This window comes from Protopterus annectens, chromosome 13.part0, assembly GCF_019279795.1.
Source record: "Protopterus annectens isolate FY-2018-M chromosome 13.part0, PAN1.0, whole genome shotgun sequence".
Classification (NCBI taxonomy): Eukaryota; Metazoa; Chordata; order Ceratodontiformes; family Protopteridae; genus Protopterus; species Protopterus annectens.
The window spans coordinates 135,153,667-135,178,986 of NC_056747.1; the positions used below are offsets into that span (position 1 = coordinate 135,153,667).

Genomic DNA, 25,320 nt, shown 5'->3' on the forward strand with positions numbered 1-25,320 from the left:
GATCTTTTGATCCATCAGTCGGGTCAGTTACATCGCTCCCTCCTCTCTCTGAACCTCACTGCTTGGTTCCTCCAGTTCCAACCTTAGCCAGGCTTCCTCAAATATCTCACTCTGTTCGAGATATTTTAATAGCTTCCCATAAATCTTCCACTCGAAAGATTTATCTGAGTAAGTGGAAACGTTTCGCCTATTGGGCTCAAGGAAGGGACTTAGATCCTTTCACTGCTCCCATCCATATGGTTCTTGATTTTCTAGCTGAACTCTTTCATGCAGGTTCATCTCCTTCTACTCTTAAAGTTCAATTGGCAGCTATATCTAACTTTCATGTGGGCATTTCAGAGTCTGCCATAATGTCCCACAAGCTTTGCAAAGCCTTTTTGAAGGGAGTTTTTCTACTCAGACCTCCTATAAGAAATCCTCCTCCTCCTTGGGACCTTAATTTAGTTCTCAGTTCTTTGATTCTCCCCTTTCGAACCTGCAGCTTCCTGTTCTTTAAAATTGCTATCATGGAAGACTCTCTTTCTGGTAGCTATTACTTCAGCTAGAAGAGTTTCAGAACTTCAGGCACTCAGCTGTCGACCACCATATCTGTTGTTCCACAAAGACAGGGTATCCTTACAAACCAACCCGTCCTTTTTACCTAAGGTAGCCTCTGCTTCTAACCTAAATCAAAGCATTGACCTTCCTGTGTTCTTTCCAGAATATTCTAATAGGTCTGAACAAAAATTGCATTGGCTTGATGTTCATCGTCAGTTAAGGTACTATTTGGATAGAACCAAACAATTCAGAAAATCTGACCAGCTGTTTGTCTCTTATGCAGAAGGCAGAAAGGGACTTTCTGTTTCCAAGGTATCACTATCTAGATGGCTAACATCTCTAATTTCCATTGTCTACGAATTAAGACACCAAAAGCTGCCTAACAAACCTAAAGCCCATTCCACCAGAGCTTTGGCTACTTCTATAGCCTTCCAAGACAGACTGCCTATTGACACCATTTGTGCAGCGGCTACTTGGGCTAATCCTCACACTTTCTTTTCACATTATAAGTTGGATTTAGCTTCTAGGCATAGAGCTAACTTTGGTTCCACTGTTCTTAAGAGTCTGTTCCGTTAGGCCACCCGGGATAAGGTGCTAGGGACGTGGTCCCATCCAGCAAGAATGAAGGTGAGATAGACAACTTAACATATAGAAGTTATGTTCTTACCATAACGTTCCATGTTAGTTGTCTTCTTCTCGCCTTCTTTCTTGCGTCCCACCCTCCTTCCCCCTGGCCTGGACAGACCTAGAGGAGTTTGATTGTGACCTCTCTTTCTACCACCTCTTTGCGATAGGTATATGCTCTGCTGTGCATATTTTCCTAGATCAGGTTTAGGTCACCTTTCTCTTTCCCTTTGTTATAGAGGTGGACTCCTTTCCATTTTTTTCCCTGGTTGTATTATTAGCTGGGCCTAGCTCACAAACGAGATCTGAGGTAATTCACGCCTAGCATTGTGGGATATAAGGGGGCCTCGAGCCGGTGGAACCAACTCTCGAGCTTTAGAGTGGCCGAGTCGGAGGTCGGCTCCGAACCCATCCAGCAAGAAAGAAGGCGAGAAGAAGACAACTAACATGGAACGTTATGGTAAGAACATAACTTCTATTTATCCCCTTTGGAAAAAAACGTGTATCCATGAATTACCACATAGGTGGCAGGACACTAAACATCAAAAGTGTGATGAGAGACTTATGGACACAGGTGGACAGTGGTCTCACTTTCGATAACCACATCGCCACAACAGTCAGGAAATCCTTCTATGTAGCGCATCTCATCACTAAGGGCTTTTCATCCAGAAAAAGGAGGTCATTGTCCCACTGTACTCATCCCTCATTAGATCCATTATAGAGTGTAATGCCCCGTTTGGTATGTACCTCACAAGACATCTGCAACAGCTGGAAAGGCCACAGAAATACCTCACTAAAAGAATCACAGGCCTAAAGCAGATGCCATATGCTGACCATCTAAAAAAACTCCAGCTATACTCTGTGGCATATCATCTACTCAGAGGCGATCTCTGCTTAACATACAAGGCCATGTCAAACCCTGAGCTGTTAGACATGCTCCACTTAAAGAAATCCCAGTCCCTCAGAGCCACATGCTCCAGGGATCTAAACCATGTCATCACAATGAACAAAACATGCTGGAGGGATAGGTTCCTGACCCAGAGACTCCCCATTCTCTGGAATAGACTGCCCATACATGTCAAGCAGAGCGACTCATTGGCCCTCTTCAAAAGGAACCTTGATGATTGGATGGGAGATAGGAAATTCACCTCGGGGATCATGTCAGTCGCCCTGGTAGACAGGGGTCCAGAGAAGTAAATATTGTGGGAAGAAATATCCAGGGAATTGTTATGGCTAGGCTTGCATAGGCCCTAAGGCCGATAGCCTAGTACCAACCTATGAACCTAAGATGTACTTCCTATGGTCAGGATATACAATATAGCCCTAAACAGGAGTATAGGTGTACTTACTGTGGACAGAATATGCTATATACCCCTAACTAGAAGTATAGGTGTAGTTCCTATGGACTGAATATGTAATGCAACCCTAAGCAGGAATGTAGGTGCACTCCCTGTGGTTATACAAGGCTGTGTACATGTACCCCTAAGTGGGAGTATAGGTGTATTTCATGTGGTCAAAATATGGTATGTATGCCTAACTAGGAGTATAGGAGTACTTCCTGTGGTTAGAGTATGCTATGTGCTCTAAATAGGAGTATAGGTGTACTTCTGTGGTCATAATATGATTTGTGCCCCCTAAGTAGAAGTGTATTTGTACATCCTGTGATCAGAATATGCTATGTACCACAAAGTAGGAGTATGTGTGTACTTCCTATGGTCAGAATATGCTATGTATCCCGACGTAGGAGTATATGTGTACTTCCTGTGGTCATAATATGCTATGTACCCTTAAGTAGGAGTTTAGGTGTACTTCCTATAGTCAGAATATGCTATGTACCCTGAAGAAGGAGTTTAGGTGTACTTCCTATAGTCAGAATATGCTATGTACCCTGAAGTAGGAGTTTAGGTGTACTTCCTATAGTCAGAATATGGTTGTACCCCGAAGTAGGAGTACAGATGTACTTCCTATTGTCAGAATATACCGTGTATCTCAAAGTAGGAGTATAGGAGTTCTTCCTATGATCAGAATATGGTATATAGCCCAAAGATGGAGTATAGGCATTCTTCCTATCTACTGAACATGCTACGTATCCCACGGTAGGCATACAGGCTACTTATTTTGGTCAGAACATGCTGTGTACGCCAAAGTAGGGATATAGGCATACTTCCTATGGTCAGAATATGCTGTGTACCCCTGAGCAGGAGTATAGGTGTATTTCCTGTGGTCAGAATTTGATGTGTACCTCTGAGTAGGGGTATAGATGCACTTTCTATGGTTAGAATAAGCTTGCACCCCTAAAGAGGATTATTAGCATTCTTTCTGTGGTCAGAATATGCTATATACCCCTAAGTAGGAGTATAGCTGTACTTCCTATTGTCATAAAATGCTATGTACCTCTAAGTAGGAGTATAGGTGTATTTTGTGTGGTCAGAATATGCTATGTAACCCCCCCAAGTAGGTGTGTAAATGTACTTCTTGTGGCCATTAAATGACATGTACCCATAAATGCAAGTATGGATGTACTTCCAATGATCAGAATATGTGATATACCCCTAAACAGGAGTATAGATGTACTCACTGAGATCAGAATATGCTAAGTATCCCTAACTAGGACTTTAGGTGTACTCCCTATGGTCTGAAAGTGCTATGGACCCCTAATCAGGAGTATAGGCATGTCTTCCATGATCAGAATATACTATTTACCCCTAAGTTGGATTATAGGTGTAATTCTTGTGATAAGAATATGCTATGTAACCCTGAGTAGGAGTATAGATGTACTTCCAATGATCAGAATGTTCACTTTACTCCTATGCAGGAGTATCAGTATAATTTCTGTGGTCAGAATATGCTAGATACCCCTAAGTCGGAGTATAGATGTACATCCTATGGTCAGAATATACTTCGGATCCATAAGTAGGAATATAAGTGTACTACCTATGCTCAGAATATGCTATGTAATCCTATATAGTTGTACTTCCTGTGGTTAGAATATGCTATGTACCCAAAACTAGGAGTATAAGTGTACTTCCTTTGGTCAGAATACACTGTGTACCCCAAAGTTGGAGTATAGTTGGACTTCCTGTGGTCGGAATATGCTGTGTACCGAAGTAGGGGTGTAGATGTACCTCCTGTAGTCAGAATCTGCTATGTTCCACAAAAAAGGAGTAGACATGCTTCCTATGTTCAGAACATGTTGTGTACCCCAAAGTAGGGGTACAGGTGTACCTCATATAGTCAAAATTTGCTGCGTTCCCCTATGTACGAATATGTAAGTACTTCCTGTGGTCAGAATATGCTATGCACCCATAATTTGGAGTATAGACATACTTCCTATAGTTAGAGAATGCTATGTACCCCAAGTAGCAGTGTACTTATACTTCCTATGGTTAGAGTATGCTGTGTAACCCTAAGTAGAAGTATAGGTGTTTTTACTATGGACAGAAAGTGCATGTGCACCCAATAATAATACAGTGACATTATTATGCGGTGACTAAGAGAAGATGAAATAATGGTAATGGATGAAACTGTGAACCAAGCTTCATTGCCATATATGTATGATATATATATATATATATATATATATATACAAAACAGCAAAGAACCGACTCCGTGCGTCCACCAAGCCGATCTGAAGAAGGACCATTTAGGTCCAAAAGTGCTGATCTTGTTATGTATTATTTTTTATTTATTATTTTTTATTTTATTGATTATATTAAACAGTGGTTTAATCCTTAACTTGGTGGATGGATGGAGTTGATTGTTTGCTTTGTGATTTTTTTTCTCTGGAGCTCGTCCTTTGGTGGTCCATTCTTTATTCTTCACTGTTTGTGTTTTTAATACGTGTGTGTGTGTGTGTGTGTGTGTGTGTGTGTGTGTGTGTGTATGTGTGTGTGTGTGGTTTACCTTCATTTGGTTGACTAACATGAATATCTACATCCTGAAGGCAATCCACTCTACACTGAAAATGGAAACGACTTCCTAGCTAAGGTTTCTTCAAAAAGAAACATAAACAACACCCCCCCGCCATTGGGGGAGACTGCTCCCCCAAACCCTGATAATTATTCATACTAACTCCAAGATAAAACAATCCCAGGGGAAAGGGAATTTTCCCATCCCTGGGGATTGTCAATCTTGCACACTTTTTTTTTGAGTATCTCTATAGTCAACCAATGCGGTCGGTTAAAAAGATGTCGACCAAACTCTCTGTCAGCCAAACCAATGAAATCCATTAAAAAAAGTGTGTGTGTGTGTGTGTGTGTGTGTGTGTGTGTGTGTGTGTGTGTGTGTGTGTGTGTGTGTGTGTGTGTGTGTGCACGTGCGTGTGTGTGTGTATATTTATAATGTATGTATGTAAATATATGCTACAAAGCATCATGCACATTTTATTCAGCTAAAACAGATAAAAATTCAACAGCATATTAGTAACATTCTTCAATGTAATACTCATGCATCGTACACTGTTAATAACTCACTGGTGGATTGTTGGGGTTCCCCCATTCCTTCAAGCCCAAAGTACATGAATACAATTTAAAGCAATTTGATTAAGGAATATGCACTTTTAATTAAGCATAAGAGCAATATTAGCAACATTAATTTAGCACATACACTAAGTGCCAAATTCAAGGCATGCCATTTCAGCTGTAGAAATTTATATAGATTTCACCAGCAATAACCAGAGAAAAAGCACAGAGGGTCAAATAAACTGTCTTTAGCATACAAAAGTTTTATTTACTGCATTTGTCTAATGCAGACTTCATCAGAAACAGATTTATTGTGCGCACCCTAGTTTTTCCTTACTCCAATAACTTCACTTCTTGTGTGGATATTGTAAAGTCAAAGATAACTGTGGGATCCTAAGACTTCCAGTTTCTCATGATACACTTTTTAGTTACTAACACAATCAGCCCAATCAAATATGTGAGTGGTCCAGATACTTCAAGTTTGGTGTCCCATCCCAGCAAAACAATGCTTTATTTAAATTATGCTGATGTCCCATAATCCCAACAAACATCTTCCTAAAGCTGCTGCTTAAACTGATCAAGCTGTCTGCATTCCCAAAAATATCTATCCAGTTACCCACATTCCCCTTTATACATCTCCATCACTTACTGGAAGTATCAGGAAACATTTTATTCAGTTTACTAAGTATATCTATCCAAACGCTTTCATCCAAAAATTCTGAATATTTTTAATTTGCTTGAAAATTTAGATATTACGTAAATTTGGGACCACTGTTTTTTCAGTATTTAAATCTGCAATTTAATCTCCCACTCCTGCTCAAGCACTTAAAAACTTACTGATGATTTTCCAAAATACTTTTACAGAATACCTCTTGCTACTGGGCTAGTCAGTCTAGCTTCTGTCAATACTAATAGTCTCTGGATCAAGATGTTCATTCATAAAATCACTGCTGCAGCACCTTTAGTTTTATGGCTTATATCCTTCCTAGAATATAACAACTGGGCAGTCTTCTAGAGCCTTGTACAGGAACCCAGACTGATGATATCACAAGATCCTGAGGGAGAAAATCAGCAGTTTTGGGCCAAAATCTTTATCACTTCACTGCTGTAAAAAGAATGCAACTCCTGTGACCTTCAGAGGACAGACAATTGTCTAATGATCTTCCTTTGTTGGGCAGATAAGTTCCCTTTGGGGAAAACTTTCTGCAGTAATTATTTTACTGTGAAAACTATTGATGTGTTTCACTATAACAGTATTTCTGACTAGGTTCAGTGTTTTTTGGGCTGTCTCAAGTTGGGCTTTTACTGCTTTTGTATAATTTAGGCATTTTTTGTGAAAACCTTTCTTCTTATTTGCTTGGAATTGTTATTTGTGGATAGTGGCTAGTTGGAGCATCATTGTGTATTCTGAATGCTTGAAAATGCTACTTTTCACAATTTTCCTGTTACTATTGTTACCAACTTAATTTACCAAAATTTAGGCTTATTTTCTGACAGAACCATTGAACACAATTCCAATCCCATGATTCCACCTTCCTCAAAACCCAAGAAGAAGAAATTAAATAAAGAGCACTTGTCTACATGGTGGGATCCTCCTGTTCATCTGCCTCTGGTGGGTGACTCAATTGTGGTCGTTTCTGTTTCCTCAGACCATTCACTTTTGTCCCCAAGATCCTGTGGTGTTGCCCCTTTATCCACTAAGGACCAGGGTCAGACACATCCTGTGCAGCTGTTCAGTTGCCCATGGATGGAGAGACACTGTTGATCGCAGAGGAGTGAGAGAGTAGCGCTTCTCTGCGAGGCCAGACTAAAAGACCTGTTTCCTGGACTGAAATTCCAACCAGGATTCTCCTTCTAGGGATTTCCATAGGAAAAAGAAACAAAATGTTATGCATTTCTCTTCCTTAGGCTCTGTTTGTACATAAGGAAGATTTTATTGGCTTGGATCAAGGTTTATTGTAGGCATTAAATCCTAGAAAAATGAAAGTTTTTCTATAGTTTCTGAAGATTCCCTGTCTGATGAATAGGGGATGGACTGGGAAAGAACATCTTGTGCTATCTCTGCTCAAGAACCAGATACTGATTCTGAAGATAACATTTTCTTAGCATCTACTATAGAAGAATTTTCTTTTTCTGAAAATATTTCCAGAATCAACGGAATGTTTCATTGGGAACAGCATGATATGTTCATTTCTCTGAAAAATACTGTAATTTATTACAAGTTGAATTTCCTCAACCAGTTGTTGTCCTTCCACTTTCACCAGCATTAATGTTTTTTTAATGCCTGCAGTGTGCCTATTTTGAAGCTCCTACAAAGGCAGATACACTTTATAAAGTTTCTCAATCTTGTAAACTCTTATTTACTCATTCCAGAGCTGATCCTGCTGCTGTTTCTATTGCAAATCCGTCTTCAGCAAACTTAGTTAATGCTAATCCATCTCCTTCTGATAAGACTAGGAAAGCCTTTGGAAGATTTGGGAAAATAATTTAATCTTCTGACACTTTTAGAATTCTCAACTGATTAGCTCACGTTAACATTTTTGTTGGCATCTTTTGAGAATGAAGAACTTAACTGCCAGTTTTCCCTCTTCAGATAACAAATCCTCTGTGAATGCTTTAATTGCTTCTGCTTCCCATGTAACCAGACATTCTTAAAGTGTGCTTACGATTCTGCAGCTACTGTGTCCAGAATAGGAGCATTTGTTTTTGCAATAAGAAGGTATGCTTGAGTGCATACATAGAAGTTTCCTGAGGTTATTAAACCTGATGTTTTGTTTAGTCTGTCTGCTGCTCAGGTGCTTAAACAATTTGATGAAAGAGGGAAATTGATTTGGGGTTACCCAGATTTTTCAGCACTCCTTTTCCAAGTCTGTAAAGACCTTTTCTTTGGACTCAGGTTCATGTAACAAAATACTGTACTGAGCAAGCAGTCTCAACCAGCTTCTAACAATCAGATTTTCAAGAAAAGTGGTAGGGAGATTCAAAGAAGGAGAGGACCTTTGAGAAAAAAAAAGTCTGTTGCAGCATCCACCCTATCCCCACCCCCCCCCCCCAACCTGGCAATCCTTTCACATTGTCTCAGAATATAGGATACTTACGTATTATCGCAACCACATTTGGAGTGGGAGAAGTGACTCATTTCCAAGGGCTTCTCCTGCCCAGTTGTGTTGTCCAACTTACTTGGGAAGTGTGTGTGTGTGTGTGTGTGTGTGTGTGTGTGTGTGTGTGTGTGTGTGTGTGTGTGTGTGTGTGTGTGTGTGTGTTGACAAGTGTGCAGAGATGGTATGGATAATGGGTGAGAAATCGAAGGATTTCGGAAGTGTATTATCGCATTATCGCAACCACTTTCGAAGCAGGAGAAACATCTCATTTCTGAGCCATTCTCCAGTCAAACAATGTTGTGAAATGTACTTCAGAAGTGTGTGCCTTGACAACTGCATTTCCGAACTCTGGAAAACCGAGATTGACTTAATAATAAACTGCACAAGCAAATTAATTGAAGATCGAGAAGGGTACAAAGTACTATTCAGTTGAGGACGAAAACAGCTAAGAAAGATATGTTTACTTTCATTTTCTTTGTAAGTGTGCAGGCCTGAATACCGTGCAAGTAAGCATGACATCGTAATGGTGAAAGGTTAACTCCATTTTCTTTCAGGCTGATCTGGAGTTCATGGCTGTATTATACTTTTGGAAAGGCTATTGCTATAGTTATATGTAACAAATTTCCTTCACAAATGGGTAGGGTGCATATTACATCCTGTGGTGATGTACAGGTAATACATCGTGAAAAACGAGACAGTTAATGGTAAATGTCGCCATTCTTTTACACTTGGTAAGCACAATATGTTCAAAGGAAAGCGACTGTCATGAAGACATTTCAGTGACACACACTTCCAAAGTGACTTTGACAACAGTTTTTCGGCAACACAATGGCTTGGAACTGAGATGGTTGTGTTGCTGCAAATGTGGTTGCGATAATACGTAATTACCGAATATAGTTCTTCGTTTTCCTCTTTGGAACCAAACGGTTGCAGGCAAATGAGTTTTGAAGATAAGACAGATATAATACAAGTGGCAATATGAGTCATTCCCTCCTTTCCAGGGGATTCCTTCACACCCTTCAGATCATATGTACATAAGCCATTCAGCAACTGCTTTTTGTGAGAGTAATAGAACCAGTTCCTTTCAGTCAGAAAGGAAATGTTTTTTATTCAAGAATTGTTCTAGTGCCAAAGAGGGAATCTTCTCGGAGACCATTTTATGACCTGTCCTTTCTCAACGGTTATGAGAAAGTTCCAGAGTTCAAAATGTTATCCCTTCAAACATTGTTACCTTTCATTTCTCCTATCATTTTTTGCTGACACTAGAATTAAAAGATACTTATCATCATATTCCTTTTGCCACACAGTTCAGACATTTTCTAAGATTTTCTTTGTCTAGGTTACACTTTCAGTTCCCTGCATTACCATTTGTACTATCTACTACTACAAGGTTGTTCACAAAATCTAGTTCTTGTGATAACCCATTGCAGAGTGCAGGATATTCATATTTTCCTTATTTAGACAACTTGCTTATCTTTGCAGCGTCTTTTTCAAAGTATCAGGAATTTTATACCTGGGTAATGAATCTCCTACAAAAACTGTGATTCCAGAAGAGCATACAAAAGATTTCTTTAACTCCTTCTCCTAGGATGTCTCCTAGATACTACTGTTCAAAGTGCTTTTCTTCCACGGTCTCAGCCAGGGGAATTTCTCAGGAATCAGTGATTCGTATGATCTCTCTCGGCAATATTCCACGAGAAAAATCCATTGGTACCTAAAATCTGTTTGGTTCCAATATTAACATTCTCTGGCATTCCAGATTCCATTTTGGGGGTTTGTGAAAAGGGAGATTCTTTTTTGTGGAGACATCAAGTTTATCAGAATACTGATCTCCCATTCTCCCTGTCAGCACATTCTGTAGCAACAGACACCTCAGACTTTACTTTGGGAGCAGTGTCTGTGAGGATAAAAGTGCAGGCAATTTGTAATAGAAAAGATAGCCAAAAACACATGAACATAAAAGTGATGTTGGCATTAGTAAATGTTCTCAACTCTCTCAATTATCTACAGTACTTGAGACCTTGGCAAGTGTTTACAAACAACACCATAGTGATGCAGTACATACATAAATAGGGGGGATCTAAATCTTATTGTCTGTGCAGACTAGCCATGGTAGCCTGTGCTTTTCGGCACAATCTCACTCTGTAGGCACCTTACATACCATCAGAGCAAAATTGTGTAGCAGACAGATTGAGCAGAACGAGGACAATCCCTCATGATAGAAAATGAATCAGGGGTTCTTTGAGGAATTGGAACATCAAATGGATCTGTTAGCATCCACCTCACAATTAGTTGGCAAAATTCTACTCCAGGACTTCATGCAAGAAGGCCTGGAAGACAGATGTTTTTTTTTCCTTTTCGTTGGACAGGAATGTTTCTTTATGCATTTCCATGTGTTCCACTAATATCCAATATCCAACTAATATCCAGTGTCATTCTGAGGATTTAGAAGAACTCTTCAAAGATCAATGTGGTGACTCCTTTAGGCAATAGTCATTCCCCCTTCTTTTGTAAATTGCCATGGGCAGTTAACACAGACTTTTCAATGTGTCAGGGATCTCTTACTTGGGTAAGAAATCTCCTTCTGATCCTAAGTTTCCAAGTGAACTTGATAAAGTCCTTTCTAATTCCTTCTCACAGGATAGTATTCCTAGGTTACCATCTGGATATTAAGAAATCATTTCTTCCACAAGAGAAAGTGGATCTTTTTCTAAATATGTTTGTTAGTTTTTCCACTCAGTCTGAGACTTCAGCCTAGGAATTTCTTATGATTTTAGGATTTATGGCATCTATGATTTTCATGATTCCCTTTGTCAGACTACATATGAAAATGATTCAGTGGTTCCTGAAAACAGTATGGTCCCATCATCTTCAGTCCATAACCTTCCCAATTCTGGTCTTGTACTTTGTAAAGAGGGGACTACTTTGATGGAGAGACCAGATATCCCTGAGTAAAGGTATCTCCTTCTGTCTAACAATCCTTGCACAATCTGTAACAACAGGTGCATCATGTTTTGTATGGTGAGCTGTGTCCATGGGGTAAAAGTGCAGGACCTATGGAACAAACAAAACAGACCAAAGCACATAAATGTCAATGTGATGGTGGCAATAATAAATGCTCTCAACTCTCTCTATCATCTGTGGTCACCAGGACCTCTTCAAGTGATAACAGACAACACTACACCAAGCACAATGTTGTGGCAGACAAGCTGAGCAAGACTGGGACAGACCCTCATAAACAGAAATTGAATGAAGGGGGTCTTCCAGGAACTGATGCAGTTGTGGGGAGTTCCTCAAATAGATATATTTGCCTCCATTCAAAATAGATATCTAAAGAAGTTCTACTCCAGGATGCCTGGCAAACAAGGAGGGGGAGAACAGATGATTTTTCATTCCCTTGGATGGTAATTTTCCTTTACTCATGTCTACCCTTTCAGCATATATCCAGGACCATTCTGAAGATTCAGAGAAACTCTCTAATAATTGTTGTGGTGACTCCCTTCTGGCCCAGGCAACAGTGGTTCTCCCTTCTTATGGAATTAGCCAAGGTCAATTATTATAAGCTTCCTCCCAGAATAGATCTACTCACACAAGACAGGGGTTGTTTGATACACCCAAGCCTGAAACAATTACAACTGACTACCTAGATGATTCAATTTTGATACTCTTTAGGCACCATTTTTATGAGGATGTACAGCAAGTGTTAAAGGAGGCAAAGAAATGTACTACTAGGAAATCATATATCAATAAGCCGGTAATATTTTCTAGTTGGTGCCATACTGAGAACTAGGTCCATTTCAGGCATTTTACCACTGGTTCTGCAATAGCTGTGTGAGTTATTATCCCCCGGCATTTCATACTCTTCTATCAAAGTTCATCTCTCAACCTTTTCAACATATCTGCCCAGCAGAGACAAAGCTGCCTCATTTGGTGCCTGGTGCCTCTCAAAACTCATGTCCTACTGATGTGAGAAACTAAAAAAATATTCTCTGCACAAACAATTGCAGTCCCCTCATACCTTACACCCAGGGTAGCTGCCTACTTTGTCCCATCCTAGCTTCTGCCTCTCATGAATCCTCCTTTTTAACTCGGTCTCTTGCTAAGCTTTTCTTGAAAGTTTTTTTTTTTTCTTTTTTACTTACATCCACCTAGAAAAAAACAGTTGGCTTCATCTTGGGATATTAATTATGTTTTGGAAAAATTAACACTGGCTCCCTTTGAACCAGTTCATCAACCTGATTTGAGGCTCATTATTTGGAAAACAGTGTTATTTATTACTCTGACATCTACAAGAAGAGTATCTGAGTTACAAGCTCTTATGGTGGGTCATCCTTCTTTGATATCCCATAAAGACAAGGTTTCCATGAGAGCCAATTGCTCATTTATGTATAAAATAGTGCCAGAATTTACTGAGTCAAGTCATTCATTTCCCTGTCTTCTTTGCTGAACATAAAAATCAGGGAGAGAGGGTTCTTCATACTCTGGATGTACACAGAAAGGTCAGGTACTACCTTCACAGAACTAAATCCTTCAGGAAAGTTGAGCAGTTGTTTATTTCCTGTGAAGGTAAGAAAAATGTCAACCACTGACAAAACAGACTACTTCCAGATGGTTGGCACTTTTTGTTATTCTCACCTGAAAGAATTGATATGACAGTAAGATACTGGAATTAACTGGAAACAACCGAAAGAAACTGGAACGAATGCCTTTAACTTTTAATTACCCAGAACTGTGCTAACAGGTGCCAGTCTCTACTTTATGGGCCAAATCTTCTTGTACTTTTCAGAATAAAGCCCATGCACACTGTAGTTTTGTTAAGAATGCTTTATTATGTACAGTAAAGATAGATGTCAACAATATGTGAACATTGTTTCCAATAACAGTGCTTATAAACTGAAACAGTCCTCTGCATTCATATTCATATTCCTTTGATAAACTGAAATAGTCCTCTGCATTCATATTCTTTATATTACTTTCCTCCTTAATAGTATAATTAATACTCTGGCATGCTGGATATTTGACCTGACTTCTGCACTCATACCTGAGTATCCATACTGCCTTCTGAAGACTGCACTGCCATGACTGTCTGCATATCAGTTCAAATGAACTAACTTAATTAACTGTGGCTGAAGTGTTTTCTAATAATACCAACATTTGGAAAGTTTCTACATGTCTCAGTAACTTTGGTTCCCAAGCCTTATAGCATATAGACAAAATGTGTTTGTACTCAAATGTATAGCACATTTGGTTCTTATCAGTATTCTTGACTGAAGGTTGTTTTCACTGATTGAAAATCCATTCACTGAAACTGTATGCAGACTGTGAAGCTTGCTTTAATATGGCTGCATTTCTAGACCTATGCAAAGAGAATGCGATATTTTTTTACATTTAAATTACACCTGACCTAACAACTCCTACTGAGATATCTGAACACACACAGCTATCTTTTTCTGTAATTACTTTAAAATAAGAAATATAAAATGAAGACACAGGCCTAACCTTGCATTTTTAGGTATATGCAAGGTCTATTTTACTAACTGCATTTCTTCGTCTTTTTCTTTCAGCTGCTCCAGGTAAGGGTCACCACAGTGGATCATCTGTTTCTATTTCTTCCTGTCCTCTGCATCTTATGTCACATCAGCCACCTGCATGTCCTCTCTTACCACATCCATAAACTGTGTCTTAGACCTTTCTCTTTTCCTCTTACCTGGCAGCTCCACCCTTAGCATCCTTCTCCCAATATACCCAGCATCCCTCCTCAGCAGATGTCCAAACCAACACAATCTCACCTCTCTGGCTTTGTCTCCAAACCGTCCAAACTGAGCTGACCATCCAATATACTCATTTCTAATGCTGTCCATCCTCGGCACACCCATTGCAAATCTTAACATCTTTAACTTTGCCACCACCAGTTCTGACTCCTGTCTTTTAATCAATGCCACCGTTTCCAACCCATACAACATGGCTGATCTCACTACCATCTTGTAGACCGTCCCGTTCACTCTTACTAATACCTGTCTGTCACAAATCACTCCTCACACTCTTCTCTACCCATTCCGCCCTGCTTGCACTCTTATTTCCTTCTCTTCCACACTCACAATTACTCTGAACTATTGAGCCCAAGTATTTCAACTCATCCACCTTCGCCAACTCTACTCCCTGCATCCTCACCATTCCTTTGTCCTCCCTCTCAGTCACACATATATATTCTTTCTTAGTCCTGCTGATCTTCATTCCTCATCTCTCTAGAGCATATCTCCACCTCTCCAGGGTCTCCTCTACCTGTTCCCTACTCTCACTACAAATCACAATGTCATCCACAAACATCATATTCCACGGCGACTCCGATCTGATCTTGTCTGTCAACCTGTCCATCATCATTGCAAATAAGAAAGGGCAGAGAGCTCAGGGCTGATCCTTGATGTAATCCCACCTCCACCTTGAACACATCCATCACTTCTACTGCAGACCTCACCACTGTCACACTCCCTTGTACATATCCTCGTACTCTTACATACTTATCTGTCACTCCTGACTTCCTCATGCAGTACCATAACTCTTCTCTAGACACCCTGTCATATATTTTCTCTAAGTCCACAAAGACACAAAGCAACTCCTTCTGACCTTCTCTATACTTTTCCAGCAACACCCTCAGAGCAAACATCGCATCTGTAGTGCTCTTTCCTGGCATGAAACCATACTGCTGCTCACTAATCATCACCTCCCTTCTTAACCTAGCTTCTATTACTCTTTCCCATAACTTCATGCCGTAGCTGATCAATGTTATCCCTCTTTAGTTACTACAGCTCTGCACATCATGCTTATTCTTAAAAATTCGTACCAATACACTTCTCCACTCCTCAGGTATCTTCTCACTTTCCAAGATTCTGTTAAACAATCTGGTTAAAAACTCCACTGCCATCTCTCCTAAATACCTCCATGCTTCCACAGGTATGTCATCTGGACCAACAGCCTTTCCATTCTTCATAATTTTTACCAACTGTATTTATGTAGGATTTATTATGTAACAGTTGTCTCTGAAATTACTGAAATGGAATTTACGTCTGTAATTACTTTATAAATCTATTAATATGGTCTGCAAAGGATACTATAATTATCACTAGAACTAAAATAAGCTTTCTGTGTCTGGTAAATAAACTTGCACTTTTAATTTTGAACACTGTGTTACTTGAACATTTAGTCTCCTAACTTTATGATTTAATCATAACTGAGCAATTCTACAACATATTAAAACTGGTAAACTGCCTTTTTTGCACCTATAATGTATGTATCTTGAAGCATAATTACCACATACTGTATTAACTTGTGTCTGTAAATCTTTAGCTAGATTTGTTACAAACAATCCTATTTACCTTTTTAATTTCTATATACTGTAATAAATGTAAATATGTGCTGTAATAGTAGAAGTACCTACATTAACTAAAATGTATGCTTTCTGTATTTCACATCTATACCTTTGCATACCTTGTCAGTGTCTTTTAACTTCCTGTCTAATGTACAATAACTATTATGTAAGGTGCACTGTATTCTTTAAATTTATTAACAAATTAAGCTTGACCTGTAATGCCGTGAGTATAAGTATTACTCTTTGTTCTTTAGATAACTTATCTTAATAAGCCTGTTACGAAGAATTCTGTCACTTTACCCTTAAAACTAATGACTGAATATTGTGAAGTGTGACGTAGTAATGCTGTTAGAAATGTATGATGTAATAAGCCTGTTACAAATAATTCTATCACTTTACCCTTAGAACTAATGAGTGAATAATATGAAGTATGATGTAATTGCATGTAGAAATGTATAATTGAGTTTGACTGTTATATTCTGAAATCTGACTGAAGTATACTATACTGAACTCATAATTCAGTATGAATGAAACTTGACTGAAAGTTACATAATGCTGTTATTAATGTATAACTGAATAATAATGTTATATTCTGAAATCTAAAATGTACTATGTTGAACTCATAACTGAATATGAATGTCATATTCTGAACCATAACTGAAATTTACGTTAAAGTGATACATATGTATACTTAACATCTAAAATAGCTGTGTATATATGTAATATTCTGGAAACTAACTAAATTAATACTAAAGGAATATCATTTCTGCCAGTGTCACCTGAACACAGATAAAAGCAATAACTGAAATCTGGTAAAGTTATATTCTGGGGCTAACCTATAACTAAAGGAATATCTTTTTTCTGTCAGTATTATCTGAACACAGATAAAAGCATAAACTGAAAACTAGTACTGTTGCTTTAACTCTAATCTACATAAATGCATATCTGTTAAATATACATTTTAACCTTAAGATTTTAGATAACTGAAACACATTTAAACTGAAAAGCAGTAATTGTCTAAGAGCATTAAGACATTTGCATGCTTGCTTTAACTGTAATCTGCATAAATGCACATTTGTTATATATACATTTTAACTTTAAAGAAATTACATAACTGAAACATAACTGAAACATTTAAACAAACATTGAAGAAATGCACTTTTGCTGTGAACACATTTTAGATACTTGAGTTGTGCACCGCAGCTCTTGCTAAGTTTGGGCCTTACTCTGCAGTGTTCCAGTCACTGCTGAGGTATTAGAAAGGCCACCCTAGAGTTCTTTGATTCTATACTTAGGCCTTCCAAACCTCTCCTTTCCCATTTGTTGTGCATGGCTGGGTGGCTAATGTAGTATTTTCTTGACTTTATTTGAACACACATTATAGAAAATCTACCTGGAAATTATTGTCTTTTATAGCAATGTCTGTAAAGCATAACAAAAACAGTATCAGGTCCTTAAAATAACATTTGCAGCCTTAACAATTATAAACTGATAGCATTGCTTGTTGCCCTGACTTTACTTACATTTTTTCTGCGTGAAATAAATATATGCTGCTAATAAATTCTTGTATGTCTGTAAGCAAACTGATAATGTACTATAGTGAACTAAACCAATGTTACTAATAAATACATTCTTACAAGTCTGTAACTGCACTGATAACGTACTACAGTAAATAGGTTGTAACTTCATTATTAAACCTCAGTGGCATTGTTTTTTATTGTCATAAGCTCAAATGAAATTAAAGTAGTAATCTGACACTATATTAATATTTTAATATTTTTTGTATATCTACACCTCTATAAAATTAATCTTAACTGTTGAACTTTCTACATTTATTCTGTGAGCCTCAGGTCATAATTTACGCTTCAGTGTGCAAGTCTCCTACTACTTTCTTAACATAGCCGTTCCTTTAGCTGACGTCATTTAATTTTTTTCAGTACTGCTGAATGCAATGATTTATCATTACTATCTACAATTTTCTTGGATAAATAGTAAGAAGTGTTATTGCATAAAATTGTCACTAATAATATTAAGCTGATCATACTACTGTACTGTTTTATGACATGCAGTACTGTCTTTAATTCGGCTCACTGAGCTGGCCTGTAATCTTATAACTCAGTTATGTAAGTCCTTGCCTTTGCTGTGCTTGGTAAACTGTACTTTCTTCATAAAATATATACAGTCTTGAACCGTTTACATGTACACATTTATTGCTAGAGTTGAACTGGTCTGAGAAATTTACATGTCTGTCCTTTATACAAATATAACATGAGGTTGAACCTATGGCTTTAATAACACAATATTTATGATGCAGTCTTTTCTTCCATGGAATCTGAAATTTTGACTGTACTGTCACTTCTAAAATGTAGCAGTGACTTTAAATTTTACGTTCTGTAAACTAGCAAAACATTTAATATCTGTGAATGATTTTTTTGTCTCTGCCTGTATCAAGACATTATTTATGCATTGCAACATTTTACTATCACAATTCAAAGGTCTTAATGTCTGCTAAACAGAATAACACAAAAAATTATTTTCCAGATCTGTAACTGTAAACCCTTTATTCTCCGAATTAACTTGACTGTCATTTCTAGTATACTCTACACAACATAGGCTTCCAGAATGACAAAATGTGTACTGTTACTTTTTTCTTGCTGGCCATTCCCAGTTTGTCTTTCTGAGAAAAAATGTTTCTGAAAATGTGATAACTTGACTCCCTGCACTTCAGCTTTGGCAGCTGAACTGGAATTTATTTTGTCTTTAACACATAAATCTGCATGTTCCTGTCATAACCAATTCTTCAAATTCTGTACATGTGCACAATCTACTGAATACAAATTCTTACAAGTGTCATCTGTGTGCACTACATTCTGTAGCATTTTTAGTTTTCCATAAAATCGTGTTACTGAAGTATAAAACAACATGTACTCTGGTGACATGTCTATACCTAGTACAGAGTTGTTACACTTAGAACTGTTAATTGCTGTAATCTTTGACCCTTTAAATCCTGACAAAACTGCACTTGTACTTTGTAATAGAGATCTATTTGTAACTGAAATTGATGTGTTTGTACTAATCAGTACATTATTCCATAATTTATTGTATGTAAACAATTAAATATTGTCATTTTTTCAACCTTAAATAATGACAGATAAATAATCTGGTTTGGTGCTGGACTGCAACATCCTTTATAGATAAGCTGAAATCTTTTTTATAGAACTAGCAGCAGCACTAACTTGAGCAGTGGTATGCGTTTCTTCTTTATTTTGCCCTGAAACACTTGTAATAACATTGACTTGAGCTAAGGTATGCATTTTTTTCTTTACTTTGCCCTGAAGTCCATATATCATTTATATATATATATATATATATATATATATATATATATATATATATATATTTATATGGTATTTACTTTATCAAAGTGATCAAAATCTGCACTCTGATCCCTCTTATTCCCCATCAGTGCAATATTTGCACTGGTTTCTGAAGGCAATAAACTAGAATTTATTGCATTCTGAACATCTGTATTTGAAATAACATGAACTTGAGACATTATAAATGTTGCTTTGTGTTTTGTCTGGAAATCTGCTTGTTATATACACTGACTGTGTTTACATCAATATCTGAAATACTGTGACTTAACTCTACATTCTGAACGTGAACTTGAGATATTGCAATTGTTTGCTTTATGTTTGGTCGGGAAATCTGCGTGTTACGTACACTGACTGTGTTGATGTAAGTATCTACAATACTGTGACATAGCTCTGTATTTTGAATTACATGTGCTGTATCATTTACACACATTTCTGAATACTGTAAACAATAATTTGTGTTGTTTAAGTCTGAAGCCATACTGATAGAAGCTGACTCATTCTGCGAATCATGAGACAGTGTGTCTTTTGAGTGTGCTTCTGTTATTTAACCCTTTTGCATCTAGACAGATTTAACATTCCTGAACTAATAACCTTGAAATTTAAATGAACATTTGTGGAACACAGTTTTTTAGATTGCTGTACTCAATTTTTCACTTTAAACCACACGTTTACTGGTGAAAAGGTGGTCTCACAGCCTTTTTTTAAACTTTACTTGTTTTTTTGGCTGTGTGATGTCACACTGGAAACTTGAAACACTGTTGTCTGCTTTGGAAATGGTGAAGTACATTGCTCTTAACTGGATAATGTCTGTTACACTGGTATCTTAAGAGAGTCTGAAGTTCTTTGAGACTTTATGTTCTGAAGTAACATTACTGAAGTTTTTAGATTTTCTGAAGTATTGCTGCTCTGTTGATGTTCTTTGAGGCTTTTCCTGAAGTAGTGTTTTGAATTATCACTGGTGCTCTGTAGTCTGTTCTGTTGAATAAATGTAGTCTGACTGCTGATAATGTTGCTATGAGGTTTTGGTACTTACTTTTACTGTTGTCCCCTCCCCCCTTCAATGGTGGCTCACCATTGAAAGAATTGATATGACTGTAAAATATTGGAATTAACTGGAAACAACTAGAAGAAACTGGAATGAATGTCTTTATCTGTTAATTACTCAGAACTGTGCTGAACAGGTGCCAGTCTCTCCTTTATGGCCCAAATCTTCTTGTACTTTTCAGAATAAAGTCTGCATACACTGTAGTTCTGTTAAGAATGCTTTATTATGTAGAATGAAGGTAGATATCAACAATACCTGAATACTATTTCCAATCACAGTGTTGATAAACTGAAACAGTCCTCTGAATTCATATTCATATTGCTTTGATAAACTGAAGTAGTCCTCTGCATTCATATTCTTCATATTCTTTTCCTCCTGAATAGTATAATTAATATTCTGAAATGCTGGATATTTGGCCTGACTTTTCACTCATACCCGGGTGTCTATACTGCCTTCTGAGAACTGCACTGCCATGACTATCTGCATATCAATCCAAACAAACTAATTTAACTAACTGTTCTGAAGTATTTTCTAATAATAGCAAAACTCTGTATTTATCTATACGCCTCTATAACCTTGGTTCCCAAGCTTTGTAGCATACAAACAAAAAGTGTTTCTACTCAAATGTACAGCACATTCTGTTCTTATCAGTATTCTTGACTGAAGGTTATTTTCACTGATTTAAAGTGCATTCAGTGAAACTGTATGTAAACTGTAAAGCCTGCTTTAAGATAGCTGCATTTCTAACCTTATGCAAAGAGAATACTGTATTTTTGTACAGTTAAACAATACCTGATCTAACACCACTATAAAAATATACTTCCAGGAAGGGTCAAGGCTCACTCTTCCAGAGCCATGGCTTCTTATTCGGCTTTTTGGAAAGAGGTAGACTCTAGAATTGTAGAAACAATGACTTGGTCCTCTATATGTAGTTTTATAAAGAACTATAAACTAGATTCTTTTTCCAAATCTAGGACAGGCTTTGCTACGACCATTCTCCAGGGAATGCTTGACCCTCATATTTCCTCCCACCAATCTTTTCTAAGCTTTGGTATTCTACCCATTAAGTTAAGGCTACTGCAGCAGTAATTTAATGAAAGAACACAGAGTTGTGTAAGTTAGATTACCATAACAGTAAAAGTTTGAATAAATCACTGCTACAGTAGCCACTCCCTCCCTTCATCCACCTTTCATTTTTATGTTTTATTGCCAGGGTGAAGATCTTTATGTTTACACTTACATTTATCTTTTTTATCAGAACCATGGTCTCCCTCTTTCTTGTCAACAAACAAATCCTAAAGGTTTCGACACCCAGACCAATGATTTTCTCCCTCAGTAGCTAGAACCATCATTGGTCCAGACACCTGTGGAAGGTAGCTCAAAGCTCTGGAAGTCTGGCCAGCTGTTATATCCTAGGCAAGGTATAATCCATAATACTAAGACTACTGTTACAGTTATTTCTTCAAACATCTACCATTATGGTAGGTGTGCTTGCACAACTGTACTATATTTCCCTGTAATAAGATTTTTAACTTTCTTTTGGAGAAAAGTAATTTAAAAATCATAATATAAGAATTTAATTTCAAATAATGTTAAGCTTTTTTGGTAATTTTTTTTTCTGGGACTACAGCCGTCCAAAATCAGGATAATCTGCACAAAAGTGAAAGTATCCCAATTACCAGGAGAGTTGTAGCTCCTTTATGGCCTAATAAATTGTATCTGTCTCCTATAACACACAGCATTTTAGTATATATAAGTACATTGCACAGCACCAGAACAGTAAATACTTACAAGTTTCAGGAGGATTGTCATGTCCCTCAGAGCACCAAAGCAACCAAGAAATGTTATACTGAACATTAAGGAGCCAACTATTATCAGGAGAAGAGCTGGATCAGCAGTCAGGTAATCTACAGCATCTGCAAAACAGTCAATGGTTTGGAAATTGGTTCCTTGTTCATCTTGTAAGTGTTGCTGTGTATCATACTGCAAGCTGAAACAGTCTCAATAAAAAGAAAATAATTTGGTATGATCCTTAATGCACTGTTATTTACCTTTAAGTCAGCAAAAATGTATTTATCAGTATTAAAATAATTATAGTTATGTGCTTCTTCTAGCAGTAACATGGTTGTGCCTGAACATCCATTCATCTATAACCCTCTTTTTCCATCTTTTACACATGTGGTTGTGGTGTCATATCAACACTGACGATCATCTAGAGCCAATGTACACACCGCCAGATGGCTAGCCCTGTCATGCTTGCTCTTCCATACTGCACACAGACATGTTTACTCATACCTATGGCAGGTTTAGAATGTCCATTCCACTTACTGCATGTCTTTGGAAAGTTGGAGAAGCTAATGTACCTGTAAAAATTGACATGAACACAGAGAGGACATGGAAACTCCACAGAAGATACACCAGCTGAGGTAAGTCCTCTTTTTAAGGCTGCCATAGCTTCCTGTGTATTATCTCATATAGAAGAAAATTGTGCATCTTTCTTTTACTATGTCTGCTACTGTTTATGTAATTCTGTTATGTATATAGGGATTCCACATGGTCAGCTTTGCCAGCTAAATTAATTAGCTTGATTTATTGAAGAAAATGTTCCCCATACCTAACAAACAGTGTATGACTATTAAAAAAACAGATTATACATGTCTTACAATGCCTTCTTCCCCTACCAACCCAAAATTTGTATCTTATTAACATAACTTCAAGAGGGTCACCAAAACCATGAATAGCAGCATTCCATACCTTCTTCCTGTCTCAACCTTGCAAAACCTGTGGTGCAATCCCTCACATATAGCATTAATGATAAGCTAACAACAGCTCAACCTAAACCCTTATTTTGTCTACTAGATAGACAATTAGGCATCAAGAAGCACTCTCACAGTAACATCAGATGGTGTTTCCATGGAATGTAGCAATGCCAGTAGTTGTGTCTCACTGGCGTCTATCTTGGGTCCTGTCCTTTTTGTCTACTTTTCCAATATCCAGCCCTGGGTTTAAGGCCTATGGATTACTAAGTTTGCTGATGATTGCAAACTGAGAGCAGTCATCAGCACTCCCTTTGTCATTCAGATACTTACAAAGAGGCTTGAGCATTCCAACTCCATCAACCATGGTCTCAAACTAAATACTAAGAAATGCAGTGTGGTTCTTTTTGAGAAACAGAAATTCCCCAGCTGATATCACATCAATGACACCATTCGTCAAACCAATAGATATAGCAGAGATCTGGGCACCAGTGTTGATGACACACTATCGTTTGACTATCATATCTCCACCATAGATCGCAAATTGTTCTGCTTAGCCCAGATCTCTAAAGTCATTTCCTCTTGACAAAAAACACTCATAGTCTCCTTTTTACTCATCCTTTATCAGGCCCATAATTTAATGCATTGTCCCCTTCAGTACTTACCTCTGTAAGCACCTTGCCCAGCACGTGAGACCCCAGACATTCTTTACCAAGAAAGAAATCAGGCCTTAAATCTGTCAGCTGTCCAGATGGGCTATTTGTAATCTCCCAGTATACAGTCTTTCACAGACTCCTTTGTAGTGACCTACAGTCTGTCTTGTATGCCTTGAAAGACGTTGTCATCTTCAGCCTCTTCATTAACCCGCTCCTGTATGGTCTTTACAACTACTTGCCAAGTATGTACTAATGAAACTGTTACCCTCTGACAACTTTAAGGACTATAAACCGTTCCTTTGTTTTGGAAACTATGTTTTATGTAAAATAAAAAAAAAATGAAAATTCTGGTATACTTGAAAATGATTAGGGAAATGCTAAAGGACACGGTTGGCAAATGAATGGAGTAAGTTCAAGATCAAAATGACTCCATATAACTTCACTGAAAAGATGGCATCATTCTACATTTCTGGAGCAGGTAGCATGACACAGAAGATTAAGGGATTCAGAAGGCATAGAACAAATAGAAAAGAGGTGAAGCTGATTAGTAACTATCTGCCCCATTCAGGACACTACATGCACTAGCAAATATCCATCCAGTACTAATTTTTTACATATAAAATATGTATGCCTATTTGTTTTTAACATTTACTGTTATCACAACAGTATATGAAAATGACCAAGCTATTCAGCCCACTGCATTTCTACTTTTTTCCCCAGGTAATACTTCTCTGTCTTGAAATGAATCAGTGAACTATGACTCATTTTAGGATTATTTCACTGGACATAGGTATACCACCTCCTGGATAATGCAGAATTATATGTTTTAATTAAAGAAACTGTAAATCCACTCCACTGAACGAAAAAACTGGAAAAAAACATAGGAACCAATCCAATGACCACTCTCGGACACAATCAACTTAGCGCTTTCATCCACTTTAATGACGTGAACTTCATCAGAAACACCAAACAACTACCTACCCCTTCATTAAATACTTAATTACAGGAAATGATGTAACTGCTATAATAATGTACTTAAATGATATTCTGTAATGAAACACAACATTAAAAATGTCTACACAAAAATGCAAAAGTGAAAAATAAAAATTACATAGTAAAACTTGTGTTTTAAAAAAGTATGTTTAAACTAAACAGAACATATGATACCATTCTACATTACCTATACATGAGAAAACACTTTATATTAATAACTTCATTCAGACCCGGTAATGTGTCGGCCCCGAATAGAAGCTGCCAAAATGCTTCCTTTTGTTCCAGTTTGTTGTTGGTATCCCCAACAAATATTTCTTTCTCTACACTGTCTAAAACAAAAAAATCAAACTTCTTAAAATGTAAACAGGACAGTGCGTGTCTGGACAATGAATTGTTTTTATCTTT

At 37.6% G+C, this 25,320-nt stretch overlaps 1 protein-coding gene across 1 annotated transcript in view; it reads right to left on the minus strand.

Moving 5' to 3' along the window:
- Positions 1-25,320, minus strand: part of LOC122817659 (tetraspanin-33-like) — a 477,846-nt gene that overhangs the window by 353,191 nt on the left and 99,335 nt on the right. The window contains exon 3 of the mRNA XM_044090722.1: positions 22,302-22,426. Within this exon, the coding sequence (XP_043946657.1) occupies positions 22,302-22,426 (125 nt within the window). The remainder of the gene's footprint in view (positions 1-22,301; positions 22,427-25,320) is intronic.